The sequence below is a fragment of the Hemiscyllium ocellatum genome, chromosome 37 (assembly GCF_020745735.1).
Source record: "Hemiscyllium ocellatum isolate sHemOce1 chromosome 37, sHemOce1.pat.X.cur, whole genome shotgun sequence".
NCBI lineage: Eukaryota > Metazoa > Chordata > Chondrichthyes > Orectolobiformes > Hemiscylliidae > Hemiscyllium > Hemiscyllium ocellatum.
Genome location: NC_083437.1, coordinates 34,113,511 through 34,131,946, shown reverse-complemented (window position 1 = coordinate 34,131,946; position 18,436 = coordinate 34,113,511). Strand labels below are relative to the sequence as shown.

The 18,436-nt window shown below is 39.5% G+C and overlaps 1 protein-coding gene across 1 annotated transcript in view; it reads right to left on the bottom strand.

Annotated features, from left to right (window-relative positions):
• Positions 1 to 18,436, bottom strand: part of mmel1 (membrane metallo-endopeptidase-like 1) — a 57,635-nt gene that overhangs the window by 15,723 nt on the left and 23,476 nt on the right. Inside the window, exons 9-15 of the mRNA XM_060852170.1 lie at positions 17,766 to 17,855; positions 17,084 to 17,220; positions 15,326 to 15,419; positions 3,929 to 4,057; positions 2,421 to 2,519; positions 1,351 to 1,434; positions 291 to 394 (exon numbers count right to left, since the gene is read on the bottom strand). Of these exons, the coding sequence (XP_060708153.1) occupies positions 291 to 394; positions 1,351 to 1,434; positions 2,421 to 2,519; positions 3,929 to 4,057; positions 15,326 to 15,419; positions 17,084 to 17,220; positions 17,766 to 17,855 (737 nt within the window). The remainder of the gene's footprint in view (positions 1 to 290; positions 395 to 1,350; positions 1,435 to 2,420; positions 2,520 to 3,928; positions 4,058 to 15,325; positions 15,420 to 17,083; positions 17,221 to 17,765; positions 17,856 to 18,436) is intronic.

The window sequence follows — 18,436 nt, the reverse complement described above, 5'->3', positions numbered from 1 at the left end:
ATACTATCCAATTGCAAAACTATGCCACCACAAAGATATATTATTCACAAACAACTAAATGAATGGACAAAAGGAGGTGGATTTTAAAGAGCTCCTTCGGACTTAGGGCAAGAGAGGGTATAGATTAGGGGCCAGGAACAGCTACTGTGTTGGAGCAAAGGAAACCAAGATGAGTATGAGGCCAGAACTGGAGAGTGAAAAAGGTTGTGGGGTGAAAACATTTGGAGATAGGGAGGGATGATCCCACAGAGGGATTTGAGCACTCTGATTGTTACTCATTTGCTACTTACGTATCTTGACTGACTTGCTCCCGTAGCTTCCTAAGGTTTTTCTGTGCATTTGCCTTCAAACTTGCAAGGACATTTTCAAAGTATTTGTTTTTACTGAAGTTTAGCTGGATAAAGTACAACAATTATGAGAGCCACAGTTTGAGAATTCTGTTAATCAATCATTAGATTAGTCTCTGATGCATATGACAGAGACAATTTAGCTGGCATAAAACGTGATAACAGTGCTAATCTATGGTGGATTCCCACCCTCAGTTGAAACAATTGGTCACAGTTGTTAATTCTTCAGTGTGATCAATTCATGCATAAACTGCATGAAATACACAGGCGGTTACTATGACACCTATTGCCAACAACAAGATGAAAAAAGCATTAAAACCAGAATAAATCTCTTTTTGTGACTCTGTAGTATGTATATAATGAAACATAATGGATGTATTGGAATGGTTACAAGTTGATGATTTCACTCTTTATTTGGACAATGGTTTCAAACTGCCTGAATTATGACATTATCTTAATCTTTTATTGAGATTATTATCTTGTAATCACTATTATCTTGTAATCACTATTTTCTTGTAATCTTAGTATTCTCCATCAACCCTTACAGTGAGAGATTTTTCTAACAATGGAAAGTGTCACACGGTTTCCCAGAATACATAGCCAGAAGATCACTGTCAAAGGCTGAGAAATCAATTATCTCAAATTGGAAAATGAACAAGTCAACAGCATTAACTTGACTTGGAGATAAAGGAATGGAATAAGTTTAAGTAAAAGGAGCCTATTAAAATTGTTTTGGAAAACAAAGTGTGCATGAGTCACAGGATGTGCTTTGACTGTATTGAAATACTTGCCCTGCACATTTTGTGAACAACATCTGTATTGACAGACTTTGGTGAGCCCTGGCTCAGTATGCTTCTGGCAGTGACACAGGAGTGCCATAATTTTGACCACTTAACATTTAAGAAATGTGCCTTGTCATGGCATTTCACAGAGAGGAGATATTATGTGGGTGAACACAAGTTTATTTCTATTGTCAATTGATCCTAAAATCTACTATACTCACATGTTTGTATTCCTCATCCAGCCTGGGATTGTCATCTTCCAAGATGTAGTCTGGATATCCAATTTTCTCTCTTATTGCCAGGACCTTTGAGAAACATATATAAAGGGATGTTCAAAACAATTAACGACACTTAAAGGTTAGGTGCGTTAGTCAGAGGGAAATGGGTCTGGGTGGGTCGCTCTTCTGAGGGTCGATGTGAACTTGTTGGGCCGAAGGGCCTGTTTCCACACTGTAGGGAATCTAATCTAATCTAATTATTGCTCATTACCAACTGTTATTTTTGTAATTGAGATTTGGATTAACAATCGCCTAAAACAGTACCCTCAAACAGGTTTCCCAATGCTCATCACAATTCAGGGCTTTCCGGTATGAACTTTAGGTGAGGACAGGGTTTCGCTGTGATACTCTCCATTCAAGGACAGCCCAACACATCTCACTAACTGAGGTCAAACATAGCCACAGAATTGCTCACTCAAGAGTCGATATCTATATAAACAGTGAAGAGAAGGGAAAAGAAAAACAGGATATTTTTCCCCATTCCATTTAATAGGGATGCTCAGACTAATTGTTGTAATCTAACTGTTGCCCGACTTGAGAAAAGCTAACATTCTATAAGGAATGCAAAATTTTGCTTTTCCTTTGACAACGACAAAGTGAAATTCTTGAGGCAATATAATTCTGGGATCCAGCCTGATCTATTTAATATTTCTCTGTACGGTTTTTTTAATTAGATCACTTCCTTACATTCATTCAGCCCTGCACACCACACCTCCCCCCCACCCCACCCCCACCACCCCCCACACCCCCCACTCTCTACAGTAGCAATCATGAGAAACCAGCTACAGTCGGTTCTGCAATAACAGGGTAGTTCCATTTTGTGCAACCCCGTGTATAAGAAAATAACAACACAATTTAAACTAATGGGGCCACATTCGCATTGTAACAATATACCCTTTACAAGTTTGGGCTATAGAAACAGTGTCCCCAACATGTCAACTGTGTTATAGTAAATTTGCGTGAATGAGATGCACGTTACAGCAGAACGACATGTACATGTATCATTAACTGACCTTCCCTTGTGCCTTCTGTTTTGAAGGACCATCCATCCATTCCAGCTCATCCAATGTTTCAATAAACACTTCTTGAATTTTATCAATTAAATCCTTTACCTGAAAAGAGAAAAATGTCCAAAGAGAAACAATAGCTCTTGGACTATCACCATCCAGAAGGACAAGGGCAGCAGATATGTGGGAGCAACACCAACTTTAGGTCCCCCTCCAAGCCATTTATCATCCTGACTTGGAAATATATCATTGTTCCTTCACTGTTGCTGAGTCAAAATTCTGGAATTCCCTCCCTATCAGGTGCCTGCCTATATGCCACGGACTACAGATGTTCAATAGGCCGCTCACAGCTACCTTCTCCAGTGAAATCAGGATAGAAAATAAATGCTGGTGCAACCAGCAATACCCACATTCAATGAATAAATGTTTTTAAAATCCTCTCAACATAACAGCTGCGTAAATATTAAATGTAATTTGTGTGGCAAAAGTTACATCTTTCAGTCAGCTTGCTGTGGGTTTAGGTCCATCTTGAACATCAAATTCAGGCTCCAGTGCTGACAATGTCAAAAAGCTATACTATCAGAGGCACCCTCCTCAGTTAAACCAAGTCCCCATCTACTCTCTCAGATGGACATGAAATATCCCATAACACTAATGAACAAATTCTGATGAAGAGTCATCAGACTTGAAACATTGACTGTTTTCTCACCTCGGATGCTGCCAGGCCTGCTGAGTTTTTTCATTAATTTCTGTTTTTACTGCAAACTAACAGGTTAGCAGTCAGAAAAGCAGATCATGATCCGGCTGCTTGTAAACAAGCAATGAAGGCAATTAGTAGAAATGTCTTGAAAGCAGGTGATCTAAACCACCTTGGAAACTGTAGATCTGCCATGAGCAAGACTGGAGATTGTAAATCTGATACTGATTTTTGTATTTTCTGGAACTCCATTTTCCCAAGTACTGTAAGTGTAGCTACACCTCCTGGACTGCAGTGGTTTAACAAGATGGCTCAAAACCACTTTTTGAAGAGCAAATAAGGGTGGGCAATAAATGTTGCCTAAGTTAGTAACATGCCCATTCACTGAACAATTAAAAAGCAAAATCAAAATCTTAAATTCATCTGTACCAAGTTTTTGGATGTCTTAGAGTGTGAGAGTGAATGTGTGGGTGTGATATCGCACTTAATTCATAAATTCTTTTTAAAAATCATTTTTAAGTTTGCTGCTGGGTGCCACTCTCCAACAGTAAGAAAATACACACCTCTGTCATCAAAAAAACATACTGATCATGGGCAGTAAAGGAACACATACATTTTGTCCATGACACTTGAGCGTCATCCGTCCACTACTGTTGTCCACAGTGACGTTTGATGTTATTGGATTACATACGCCAATTAAAATGGGCACATAAAAATCATTTTGAGCATTCTTGATAAAGGCTCTCAAGTGAAATGTTGGCTGGCATTGTGCGGAGAAAGAAAACCTATTGACTGGCTCTGTTTGTGAGGTACATACCATTCTCTTGCTCTTGCCAGCAAATGCCTCTCTCACATAGAGCGCTCCCACTGCATTTTTCATCAAGCTATTAATGTTGCGGGTACATTCTTGCCAACGAGCTTCTTCCCGACTAACACCAAACAATGCCTGTGACAATGAAGGTTAATTATAAGTTAGTGCTGAGTGTAACAATTACATGAAAAAGGATTAAACACTGCATTACAAAGTGTGCAGTGATCGGAAATGACTCCAACATCAGCCTTCAATAACTGAATTTACCTCTTCATTATCATAACTTATGATAAGTATCAGTTGTAATTCTGAAATGCAAGTACATATGTAAAGTATGTAAAATATGTAGAGTATGTAAAGGGCTTATTTAGTAACATGATTGTTTTTGTGTCAGAATGTTACGGATTCAGAAATTCAGGCATTTAAGAGGATTACACAGAGTTATACCACTCCAGTGAAGTAGCAAAACTGGGTCGCATTGTCAGAAGTGCCGTTCACTGGATCTTAACAAGTACAGAATGTGCAGGAGAAACTCAGCAGGTCTGGCAGCATGTGTGGACAGAAAGCAGAATTAACATTTCAAATCTAAGTTCAGAAGAAGGATCATTGGATTTGAAATATTAACTCTATTTTCTCTCCATGATGTTACCAAACTTCCAACAATTTCTGTTTTTGTTTCAGATCTTCAGCCTCTGCAGTTCTTTGCTTTATTTAAGTGTCATCAAGGGCTGCACTTGAATGGATGTTGAAGATCCCATGTTGCTATTTGAAGTATGGTTCATTCAGTATTCTGGTGTTTCTTAATAAATACACCAGACATGTGGGTGGTACAGTGGCACAGTGGTTAGCACTGCTGCCTCCCAGCACCAGAGACCCGGGTTCAATTCCCACCTCAGGTGAATCTCTGTGTGGAGTTTGCACATTCTCCCTGTGTCTGTGCGGGTTCCCTCCGGGTGCTCCAGTTTCTTCCCACAATCCAAAAATGTGCAGGTTAGGTGAATTGGCCATGCCAAATTGCCCGTACTATTAGGTGTAGGGGAATGGGTTTGGGTGGGTTGCGGGTCGGAGTGGACTGATTCCACACTGTAAGTAATCCAACCTAAACAACACACAAGCTGATCATTCCTTCCTGTGAAACATTACAGGTGCAGATTGATGGAATGTTTAATTATTTAAATGCTCTAAAATATTTCAGCACAAGATGCAATTATTATAGTCCAAGGATGGTTGTTATTGATATCAATCGATGAAAGTTTCAGATGATGTTCCTCCCTCCAGCCATATAATGTAGTCACCGAGCTCTTTATTTCAAGCATTGAAATCTACACTAAAATAGGGATGAGAGAAATGCCACGTTTTAAATATCGGCATCACCAAATATTATTTCCAGGACAAATAATTACTGGCTTCCAAATTCCACAGGACATCAATTCTTTCATAACTTTGATGAGAATCCAATGTAATGCCCAAAAATACAGGAATGACTTATAAACAAGTGTGTTTTCATCTTCGAGATGAATGGTGAGATACGGTAAACGTCCTAACTTGACACAGGAGGAGAAAGTGCCTGCTAAGGTGGGATTTTCATTCCAGGAATATGGGTGCTATGTCCCAGTGCAGAGGTAGCTACTGGGTATCATGGCAGAAAATTTAAAAGGTCTGTGTTGATGTTTTGCAACTTCATCCCAAAGACAATAAAAACAGCAAAACAGAAAAGAGCCCTGTAGCCATCACACCTCACACCTCCCCTAACCTCCATGCCCCTTCGCCTATCCTCAAGGGTTCTCCATACATTTCATTTCAGCCAATGGCTCTTCAATGTCCATTATAGGGGAGGCAATGGCTTCTTGGTATTATCGCTCGAATGTTAATTCAGAGATCCAGGTCACATCTTCAGGACCTGGGTGCAAATTCTAATACGGCAGATGGTAGAATATGAATTCAATAAAAATCTGGAATTAGAAATCTAATGATGACCATGAAACCACTGCTGACTGTTAGGAAAAAACATCTAGTTCACAAAGGCCTTTAGGGAAGGAATCTGCCATCCTTACCTGGTCTGGTCTACATGTGACTCAAGATCCACAGCAATGTGGTTGATTCTTAACTGCCCTCTGAAAGCTGGATTGGTAATGAAAGCTGGCCTGGTCAGTGTCACCCACATCCCATTAATGAAGTAAAAAAAAATTGCCCAGAGCAAATGCTGCGGAGAACCAATTAGTCATATGTTATGTATGAAATTTTTTAAAAAGTTAATTCATCCATAACTTTCTTAAAAAAATACTTTGGTTCCAGTCCTATAATCAACCAGCTCTTTAAAATATTAACAGCAGAAAATGCAAGTACTCAATCCAGCTTTTTTCTGAATACATAAACATTGAGTAATTGAAATTGATTTGAGATAGAAAGCTATCAATTGAACAATGATTTCCTTAGGGCAGAGCTGTGTCAACAAAATAATGAATGCCTATGTTGCGTACATTCTGCAGATTTAGTTCCGATACTGGACTTGCATTTCTCATCAGAAAATGTTGATAGCACAAGCTGGCAGTGACACAGTCGGGCATCTGGAACATCACCATATAACGGAACTAACAGTCTACCGGTTTTGTAAACAAAATTTAAGGACAGAGAAGGAAACAGGAAGGATAAAGTTAAAGGATAAATTAGAGTCAAGTTAAACAAAGAGAAATAAACATTGAGAAAGAGAACAAAAAGAGAAAACAAAACAATAAAATATTTTGTTATACTTAAACTCTAGAAACGACTTTCTGCCACCAGAAATGTGATTCTGTGCTTTGAATTGTTGTCTTTTTGGAAGTCTGAGATTGAACAGCACGGCAGAAATTAAAATCTCGTCATCAAATAAATCTTTAGGTTTTGAAATTTTCTGTCCTAATTCTCTGTGGCTCAATCGTTTTGACCAAGCACAATATGACAGTTTCTCAAAACTTATAGAAAGCCAAACCAAAAATGAACAAAATTATTGGCGGAGCAAAATCACACAAATCATTTAGCAATTTGTGATGAAATGCAAAATGCAGAGGGTCTCTTTCTTGTCACAAAGAGGTATTTTTCCAAAACATTAATAACAGCATTAAATTTAAATCTACTTCTGGTTGAATGTTTCTGGACATGAAAGACATTGCTTACACAATATTTCAAATAATATTTACTACTGTCTGCAGTCATGTAAATAAGCAGCACATAATGGAGCTTAAATTATTTGGCTACGCTTTGAATAACGCCCTCTAGTCTCCTTATTCATTTTCTGATTGAAGTCATAAAGTCTTAAAGTCTAATGAAGCAACCTTACATACGCAAGAAATAAATTTGTAAAAGCCTTCAGATTTATAGCAACTTTTTAAAAGGATTCAGACTCTAATAACAACTTTTATTGTTGTGTTTTAATAGAATTGTCCTAAAAATGTCAACATGTCTTGTATCTTAATAAATGCTGGCTGACCTGTTGCATTTGTTACTGAGTCATTCAAGTTAATCAGGAATGACGAGCTGATCTCATGAAAATCCTTTGATGTGGCATGGCTTCACTATGAAAGTATACTGCCCAGTAAGTTATTTCTGGGGGTTATCCCACAAGAGATGATTTATTTTGCTTTCTGAGTTCTAACAACACAGAAAACATGACAATTGATCAGAAACAACTAGAACCCTCACATAAATATTGCAATTATTTGAGTGGATAAGCCACTAGGTATTCTCAAGGCCTTTCCATTATCTACAAAGTGCAAGTTAGGAATATGATAGAACCGTCTCCCCTTGTCTCGATAGGCACAACTGCGATAATACTCAAGAAACTCAACACCATGCGGGAAAAGGCAGTCTGCTTAATTGGCTGGCCTCCCATCACCCAAACTCCCCACAACACTGGTGTGACATGGCTGCAGCAAGCACCATTTATACTACATCAACAAATGAAAGCTTCTTCGACGGTACTTCACAAACATTCTGTCGTGATCTCCACTGCAGTACCAAAAAGGACAGAGACAGCTAGGATAGGAACATTTTCAGGTTTAAGCACTCCACCACGTTAAACACCATCCCTATTTGTACATTCATCGCTATTCCATCATCATCACTGGACCAAAATCCTGGCACTTGCTGCCTATTTGTTGCAGTACTTTCACCTGCAGCAGTTCAAGGAGAAGGCTCATCACCCCAATCTTAAGGAAATTTTAAGTGACCACAGATATTGGCCTTGCTAGTCATGTTTCAGGACTGTCTGGCCTTGCTAGTCATGCTCACATTGGAACAGGTCTGGGCTATTTTATCCTTCAAACCTCGAATACCATTCAGTGATGATTGTGGTTTAGTTGGTAGCACCTCCATCTCAGGATTCTTGGTCCAAAGATCTGAGCACATAAATCCAGGCTGACCTACCAGTGAAGCATTGTCTGGGGTGCCACTTTTCAGATGAAACGTTAAACTAAGGCCCAGTCTTCCTAACAGATGGAGACCAAAGGTCCCAAGACATTGTTTTGAAGAAGAGCAAAGGAGTTATCTCCAATGTCCTGGCCAAGAAATATCCCTCAATCCATTTGTGTGTGGACTGACTGTTGTGTTTCCTGTATTACCAGTGATTAAACTTAAAGGTACTGAATTGGCTATGAACATTTTGAGATGAAAATGTGTTGCTGGAAAAGTGCAGCAGGTCGGGCAGCATCCAAGGAGCAGGAGAGTCGACGTTTCGGGCATGAGCCCTTCTTCAGGAATGAAGAAGGGCTCATGCCCGAAACGTCGACTCTCCTGCTCCTTGGATGCTGCCTGACCTGCTGCGCTTTTCCAACAACACATTTTCGGCTCTGATCTCCAGCATCTGCAGTCCTCACTTTCTCCTAGAACATTTTGAGATGGTCATGAAAAGCAGAATATGAATGAATGCCTTTTTGGTCCTTCGTCTCTGATCTGCAACCAAACTTCCATAGTTCTGAGAATGACTTAACACAATAACATAGAGAGCAGGAGCAGGAATAGGCGATTTAGCTGTTCAAGCCTGCTCTGCCATTTAACGTGATCATGGCTGATCTTCGATACCATATTCCTGCTTACTGCCCATGAGCCTTGATGCCTTTAAAATCTAAATTTGAAATTTCTTATAAAGCTTGTAACAAGAGAACTTTGTTTGCCAAAGAATTCTTAAAGTTGAAATTTGCTACAAATGCATGTCACAGGATTGTTGAGACAGAAACATAGGTTGGTGCTGAGTGCTATCTTTGTCAATTAGCCAGCAGTGATGATGTTAACTGATGGCAGAAACTGCAGCGATTAATATTGGTGCAGCTGCTGCAATGACAGAACAGTTTGATCCTTTCGGGATGTACTTTTAATTTGTTTCAGGAATGTGACTCAGCATCTTATGGTCCAATTATATACAGGCTTTTTAAAGGCATTGATGCAGAGATGATGAAGGCTTCTTCCTTCTACTTTATGATAATTTATGCTCATGCTTTCTTTCACTGGTGTAACTATGTCAAGGGGCAAGGCCCAGATTCGAGAACATCTCACGGATAAAAACCATAGGAGGAAAGTCAAGAAACCTGTCGTAAATAGCTTTTAATGAGCATTGGTCTCATATTATAAAGACCAATCTCTAAACTCTTGTTTTGACTCATTCCAATTCTAAAATGTTTGTGGTGATAAAAAAACGCTGAATTTGTGGAGGAGATTGGGAAGTCGATCAGTGATTTGCCTTTAGTGTATCTATAAGCAACCAACAATGCAATTTGACTGTATAGAGTTTTTTTAGATTAGATTAGATTACTTACAGTGTGGAAACAGGCCCTTCGGCCCAACAAGTCCACACCGACCCGCCGAAGTGCAACCCACCCAGACCCATTCCCCTACATTTACCCCTTCACCTAACACTACGGGCAACTTGGCATGGCCAATTCACCTAACCTGCACATTATTTTGGATTGTGGGAGGAAACCGGAGCACCCGGAGGAAACCCACGCAGACATGGGGATGAATGTGAAAACTCCACACAGAGTCGCCTGAGGTGGGAATTGATCCCAGGTCTCTGGCAGAGTACATCTATTTTCAAACTTCAATAGCAGTTTGATTTAAAAGACATTCAATGAAACAAAACACTGAAGTGATTCAAGTTATACTCTGGGAATGGATAAAGACAAATTTGCTGCAGGCGAGACAACAATGAATAGTTGTTAAAGGAGTTTGTGGACAGATTACAGAGTGAAGTATGTCAATGCTCAGTTGGGATTACTCCTGTTCATAATTGACATAAGTGATTTGGATTAGGAACATAGGGGCTCTTGTAGTGCCTTGGTAGTGGCACACTACTAATGAACCATGAGGCCACATTTTATATTAGAATTGCTCCAGAGGTAGCATCTTTGACCAGGTTGACATTCTTTCTTCTGTTCTATATCCAAAGGTGCTCTTACACACAACTAAATATTTTTATTTCCCTTCACCAAATCATCTGTGGCATTTATTTCATCTATTAACCCACCAGTGTTCTCTAATTGGTTAATTTACTTGCAAAACCCAGTAAAGGCTTTGCTGACTATCAAAGATGAGGGGGAGATATGGAGAGGGCCTGAACAGGTTGGTTTGTTTTTGTTATGCTTTTATGTCCAGAACTGCTCTCATACAACTGAACATTTCTTTCCCCATTACTAAATGACTCATGATAATTTTTTTCCCATCTATTAACCCACCACTAGTAAATCACCTGTGTTTCCAATTGAATAATTGATATGTAAGGAAAAAATTGATTTGGAAAATATCTGGATGATGAACAGAAATATGACATTCAACCCATGAAGTCTCCTTCATCATTTATTATGATTGAACACTTCAATGCCTTTTTAGCAACATTTCTGTCTCAACTATGTATTCCACTGACAAACTGAAATCTACCTAACCCTTAAACATATTCAAAGACAGAGGTTTTGCATCTTGTTGAATGTACAGTTGCTATAAGCGATGTAATAGCTCTTGAAACACTATCCATTGCCTATATGCAGTCCTGCCTTCAATGTATGATCCGAAGAAGGACAACACAGTGGCTCAGTTAGCACTGCTGCCTCACAGCACCAGGGAGTTGGATTCAATTCTAGCCTTGGGTGACTGTGTGTGTGGAATTTGCATGTTCTCCCTGTGTCTGCACTGGTTTCCACGGGGTGCCCCAGTTTTCTCCCGCAGTCCACAGACCTGCAGGTGGACTGGAAAAAGTAAATGTGGGATTGCAGCAATCGAATACGATTGGGGGCTGTGTCTGGGTGGAATGTTCTTCAGAGGGTCAGTGCAGATTCTATGTATTTGATGAATCTGCTTCATCCCTAAAGGTTCTTTTACAGCAAGATTATTAATTAGCCATTCGTCAATGGACAATATTATGACTAAAATAGCCTGTCCTCTAATTGGCTCCTCAATAAACTGCTCTATAAAGCTCTCCCCAACACACTCTAGAAACATGCCTTCCACAGCTTTAGTGTTCAATTGGTTTACCTGAGCATATGCAAATTGAACTCACCCATGATTACTGTATTGCCCATGCTACATGCTTCTCATATCTCAAAATTAATGCCATGTCCCTCACTACTTCCACTGTTTGATGGCCTGGTAATAAGTTGAACCAACGTTTGCTGCCTCTTGCTGTTTCTCAGCTCCACTCAAACAAATTTCTCACATTGTTCTTCTGATCTGAGAACCTTCTTTGCCAATGTACTGATCCCATCAGTTATTATCAACACAACCCCACCTCCTTTGCCTTCTTAACTGTCCTTCCTAAACATTAAACATCCCTGATAACTCATCAACTCTCATTGACATGTGACTTGAATTCTGAAATTCAAGACAAAATGATAAATTTATAAATGACTAGGAGGTAGAAATGGAATTAAACACAGAAACTACAGAACGAAATGGCTAAGATATGTGAATGAGTAGAGTAACGACAATCAAATTTAATGCAAACAATCACACTGGAAGATAAAAATAGTGTTCCAATGGCGACTGGTGAAGTGAAACTAGACTGAGTCCCAATAGACTCACATTAAACATGGCCACCAGTGCAGAGCAACAATCAACCAACCCCACAAATGGAGCTGCATGAGGATATTATTTAAACAAGCTACAAACACTGCAGCACCCAGGAACTACGAGTTGAGGAAGAAAAACACCTCTACAACATATTCAGGAACAAAGGGTACTCAATAAACACAGTCTGCCGATTCTGACACAACAAACCTAAACAAGAAGACACAACATGGCCAGAGACTCTAACCACACTACACTACATTAAAGACATCTTGGAGATGATGACTAGACTACTCCAGCCCCTTGGCATCATGATAGCTCACAAACCTACTAACACACTGAAACAGCTCTTGACTAATCTAAAGGACCTCCAACCATCAGCCAGCAGAACGAATGTCATATACAAAGCACCCTGCAAGGACTGCAACAAACATTACATTGGACAGATGGGCAGGAAACTAGCCACCAGGATATATAAGCACCAGCGGGCCACCAAAAGGCATGACAAACTATCACATAGTCAAAGACGGACACTAGTTCAACTGGGACAATATATCCATCCTGAGACGAGCTAAATAAAGACATGCACAGGAATTCCTAGAAGCCTGGTATTCCATTAACAAACATATCCATTTGGACCCCATTTACCAACCTCTCAGAAAAAGAATAGGAAATGATATCACCCAACACAATACACAAATAGAAAGCGGGACAGAACACCAATGCTTCAGTGGAGGCTCACTGATGAAGTTACTTAGCATGGTGATGAAATGCTGGAGAACAAATCTTCCAGCTCAGCGAGCAAACTTACAACCTGAACAATCAACAAAGTCAATAAAATGTCAAAATTACATAACCAAGATACTAGATGTGGGTGACTCTTAACTGCCCTCTGGGCAATTAGAAAAGGACAATAGATGCTAGCCAGCGATGTTTACATCCCGTGAATGAATAAACAAAGTCAGTTCTTCTGATCATTGTATAGGTCAAAAAGTGGGATAATAAATTTGAGTGTGCATACCTCTGGACTGAGAAGTTGGAGGTAGGAGATGTATTTAATGGAGCAGTGGTTTGTTTTTAAAGAAGAAAACTAATCTTCTCCATTTCACATGACAGTGAAGGAGATTATTTAAGTTTACAAACTGATCTTGACCAATTGGGTTAAAGGGCTGGAGAGTGGCAGATGGAGTGTAATTTGGACAAAACTGAGGTATTGCTTTTTGGTAAAGCAAAAAAGGGCATAACTTATCCAGTTAAAAGCAGGGCCTTGGGTAATGTTGCAAAACAGAGAGACCTAGAGCTTCAGGTACACAATTCTTTAAAGTTTGTGCCACATGTAGATAGGGTAGTTAAGGAGGCATTTGGCATGCTTGCCTTCATTGCTCAGACCTCAGAGTATAGGAGTTGGAACATTATTTAGAGGCTGTACAGGACATTGGTGAGGCTTCTTCTGGAGTACTATGTGCAGTTCTGGTCACCCTGTCATAGGAAGGATATTATTCAACTGGAGATGATTCAGAAGAGATTTACCAGGATGTTGCTGGCATGGAGGGTTTCAGTTATATGGAAAGGTTGGACAGGCTGGAATTTGTTTCACTTGAGCGTAGGAGATTGAAGGGTGACCTTATAAAGGTTTATAAAATCATGAGGAGTATAGATAAGGTGAATAGCAGGTGTTCTTTCCCTGGGGTGAGGGACTCCAAGTCTAGGGAGCATGTTTTTAAGATGAGAGGAGGAAGATTTTAAAAGATATGGGGCAGTTTTATTACACAACAATCATTCGTGTGTTGAATGAACTTTCAGAGGAAGTGGTGAATGTGGGTACAGTTACGTTTAGAAGACTTTTGGATAAGAACATGAATAACAAATGTTTGGAGGTGCTGGAGTTGGACTGGGTGGACAAAGTCGAAATCACATGACACCAGGCTATAGTCCAACAGGTTTATTTGAAATCACAAGCTTTTGGAATGCTACTCCTTCGACCATAACCTGGTGATTTCTGACTTTTGCAGAATGTATTGAATATCAGGAGGTGCAGGGGTGTTGCTGTTTAGTGAAAACACATATTAATACGTGACATTTAAAAGCTGAACATTCTATAGGATTAAAACAAACACAATATTTAACCCAGAGGAAATGTCCTAATTATGATTAATAGCTAAAATGTACTAGATGTCCACATTTATAAGGGGAGTGGTACGTCTCTGATGTTTACATCGATTTTGATTGAAATTACTGTGCATGTCTGAACACTTTCAGTCACTCACTTTTATGCATTTTCTTTCAGTAGGATTTAATTTTTCTCGAGTCACACATTGGTCAATGGAATTGTTCATAGTTCTTTGTGTACATTTAAACAGACTAACTAACTTGTTAAAACTTTATGGAGCTGATTATTTCAAGAGTGGATTACTTTTCCTCGTGTGTTGAGGTGGGGATGATTGCATCTTGAAGGAGAAACTTGGCAAAATATTCAACGAGGAAAATAATTCTGAATTGTTTTAAAATGTCAGGACAGACATGTTGGAACAAATATTTCTTTCTCAAATGTGTACATCAATTTTATTGGATTTTTATAAATCCATTAACATTTTAGCAGAGGAGTGAAACATCTTAGAGTCTCCCATTTTGTCTTTATCCCACGCTGATTGTCTCATAACTTTTATTTCTGCATTTCTTCTCTTTTGGTGCACATATCTTTTTTTTTAATCTCCTCTATCTTTTGTCATCTCTTCTTGGAACAGATAGAATAATTCTCCAATTGCAAAACATTAGCTCCCCTTCCAGTTGACAATCAATTGCTCAAGGTAAAAACAATGACTGCAGATGCTGGAAACCAGATTCTAGATTAGTGGTGCTGGGAGAGCACAGCAGTTCAGGCAGCATCCGAGGAGCAGTAAAATCAACGTTTCGGGCAAAAGCCCTTCATCAGGATGAAGGGCTTTTGCCCGAAACGTCGATTTTACTGCTCCTTGGATGCGGCCTAAACTGCTGTGCTCTTCCAGCACCACTAATCCAGAATCAATTGCTCAAATTCACTTTGGAAGAGTTAACACAAACATGAGTGGGGTACAGACTCTGTGGTCCAGAAAGGATTCATGGAGCAGTTAGTGGTAGATCAGATGGTTCGGATCTGAGGTTGGGAGACAGTAGAAGCTTTAGCAGAGTGTGAACCCATCAATTTCTTACAAATTCTAAACAAACTGCAATACTTTAAATTCATTTACTTTATCCACATGAATATCATCTATATCTTTTGCAAGTGCGATCAAAGCATATAAGAATGAAAAAGAAATAGTTAAGATATGCAACAACAAATATTATATGGACAAATAATAACTCAGCAAAGTTTAACAAAGATTTTGAACGGCTGTATACCTTCTGGTAGTTGGCGTGGACATCCTTAAAGCGCCGGCTTAAGTTGTTAACATGGTCCAAGATCAGCTGCCAAGCTAGGTAGTTCTGAAGAGTACTAAAAATACAAGAGAGTTAAAAGCATTAGATTTGGTAGCTGAAGTCCAATATAAACAAAGCATAGAAATGGCTGTTAAAATGATTTTGCATTTACCTTTTTCCAGGCATTGTATATGGAAAAATAATTGAGTATTTTAAAAAGATGACTCTCTTCAAATATGTAAAGGAGTTCAAAAATCAGTCAAAAACCGGAGAGGTTTACTATAAAGACTAAGGGTCAACAGGATGTCCAGGCAAGACCATCTCACATGAATGGATTGAATATGCCTGCACAACGTTAGTGACTGACACGATAACATGCTTACATGAAGTTGCTTTGTACTCTAGGTTATCAACGATGTCAATGGTCTTAAACTATTCAAAGAGATTCCAATCACCTCTATACAACCACAGCATATACGGACAGAATTAGGTCATGCCCAGGTGGAAGGTTGTTTTTTGGACTGGAGACCAGCAGTGTTCTGCAGGGATTGGGGCTGGGTCCACTGTTGTTTCTCATTCATATAAATGATTTGGATGAGAGTATAGGAAGCACGGTTAGTATGTTTGTGGATGACATCAAAATTGGTGATATAGTGTTAAAAAATCACACAACACCAGCTTATAGTCCAACAGGTTTAATTGGAAGCACACTAGCTTTCGGAGCGACGCTCCTTCATCCGAAAGCTAGTGTGCTTCCAATTAAACCTTTTAGATTAGATTACTTACAGTATGGAAACAGGCCCTCCGGCCCAACAAGTCCACACCGACCCACCGAAGCGCAACCGACCCATACCCCTACATTTACCCCTTACCTAACACTACGGGCAATTTAGCATGGCCAATTCACCTGACCCGCACATCTTTGTGACTGTGGGAGGAAACCGGAGCACCCGGAGGAAACCCACGCAGACACGGGGAGAATGTGCAAACTCCACACAGTCAGTCGCCTGACGCGGGAATTGAACCCAGATCCCTGGCGCTGTGAGGCAGCAGTGCTAACCACTGTGCCACCGTGCCGCCCTGAAACCTGTTGGACTATAACCTGGTGTTGTTTGATTTTTAACTTTGTACACCCCAGTCCAACACCGGCATCTCCAAATCATGGTGATATAGTGGACAGTGAAGAAGCCTATCAAAAGGATCTTGATCAATTGAACCGATAGGCCGAGGAGTGGCAGATGAAGTTTAATTCGGATAAATGTGAGGTGTTGCATTTTGGTAAGATCAACAAGGGCAGGAATTTAAACAATTAATGTAGAGCCCTGGGGAAGAGTGAGACATGGTTCTTAGGACTAGGGGGTTTAAAGGATATGTGGACAAAGCTGGAACAGGGAATAGAGTTGGATGATCAGCCGTGATCATATTGAATGGAACAGCAGCTCGAAGGCAGAATGGCCTACTCATACTCCTGTTTTCTATATTTCTATTGCTTCATCTCAGTGTGAAAATAATATTCTTTGGTAAAACATTGTTTTATTTGCAGCAAAATGGGTAGCCACCATTGGCTTCTCTTTGAGCTTACTTTGGTCATGTCTGCTGAGAGGATAGGCAAGGTGATTTATTGCAATAGAAATGTGAGTTTGTCTACAGAATGGGATCGGAACATTTCCAATTACTAAAATGAAATTGAAGCAAATCTCACAAATCATGACAAAACAATTTAGAATCTGGTATCTTTACCTCTTTGAGTATTTTGGGAGAATACGCTTGAGTTTCTGAAGATAGTCAGTGTCAGTAACCACAATTTCTTCTTCTGGATGGACTTCAATATCAACGCTAGCCAGAATCCCTTGAAGAAACTGTGTCCAGTTAAATCCCTGGAGGCACAGCCATGAATCAAAGAATTGGGTAATTAATACTTGTTTGTTCAATAATACCACAGAAGAGACTGGATATTAAAATGATACAAATTGGATTTAGCTACCAATAATGATACTTGCCAGAAGGTGTACAGAAAGCAAAGCACAAAAGAAAATCTATGAACAAGTTAAGGTATTCCATATTCTCATCAAGAGCTAATATTCTCACTTCTTTGACAGAAAGACACAGATAACAAGAATGTTTAAAACACCCAAAGGCACAATGGTTGACACAGTGAAGGAGATATTCATGAGCTGAAGATTACAATGATTCGTATCCATATAGAAGGCTATGTGGTGGCAAAAGTATACAGATGGGAGAATGATATATAAAGAGAATCTGTCAGAGTCAATGGAACCAATCTGAACAGTACTGACAAATCTGGAACCAGACAGTCAATCAATCATTACATTTCTCCTCAGTATTAACCTAGATATCATTCTTAACATCTAATGTACAATGTGTACCGACAGGAAGCAATCACTGAAATAAATCTACTCACATTGAGATCAAATTTCATTTGAAGTTCTGGAAGTGTCATTCTATTGTAGCACTGCATAACATCGCGACTTTCCTCTGAACATGCAGTAGCCTATGGAGAGACAATCAGTTTTACTTAAGCTTTTACCTGTGCAGGCAATTTACCTCCTGGTGATAACCTTAGGCAGCTCGATAGAGATCAAAGTCATTCAGTTATCAAGTAAATTGATAGAGTGGATATTTCCACTGGTGGGGATTGTTCAAAATTCAGATTCATAGTCATTAGTCACTAATACATTCAAACAAGAATTTAGGAGAAACCTCTTTACTCTGTATACGGAAGCTATGACCAGGAGTTGTTAAGGTTCCCAACATAGATGTGAGAGGAAGCTGAGGGAAAAGGACTGACATAAAACTATAAGACCATAAAATACAGGAGCAGAATTAGGCCATTTGGTCGACCAAGTCTGCTCTGCCATTTCATCATGGCTGATATATTTCTTAACCCTATTCTCCTGCTTTCTCTTTGTAACTCTTGATTTCCCCAACTTATCAAGAACCTATCTATCTCTGTCTGAAATTATATTGACAGATAGACAATAAAGCTTTCAAAGCCCTATCGAAAATGAGTCTGGGATCTAATAGTGAAAAATGAGGAGAGGGCAGATGAGCAAACAGGTTTGCATCAGACTT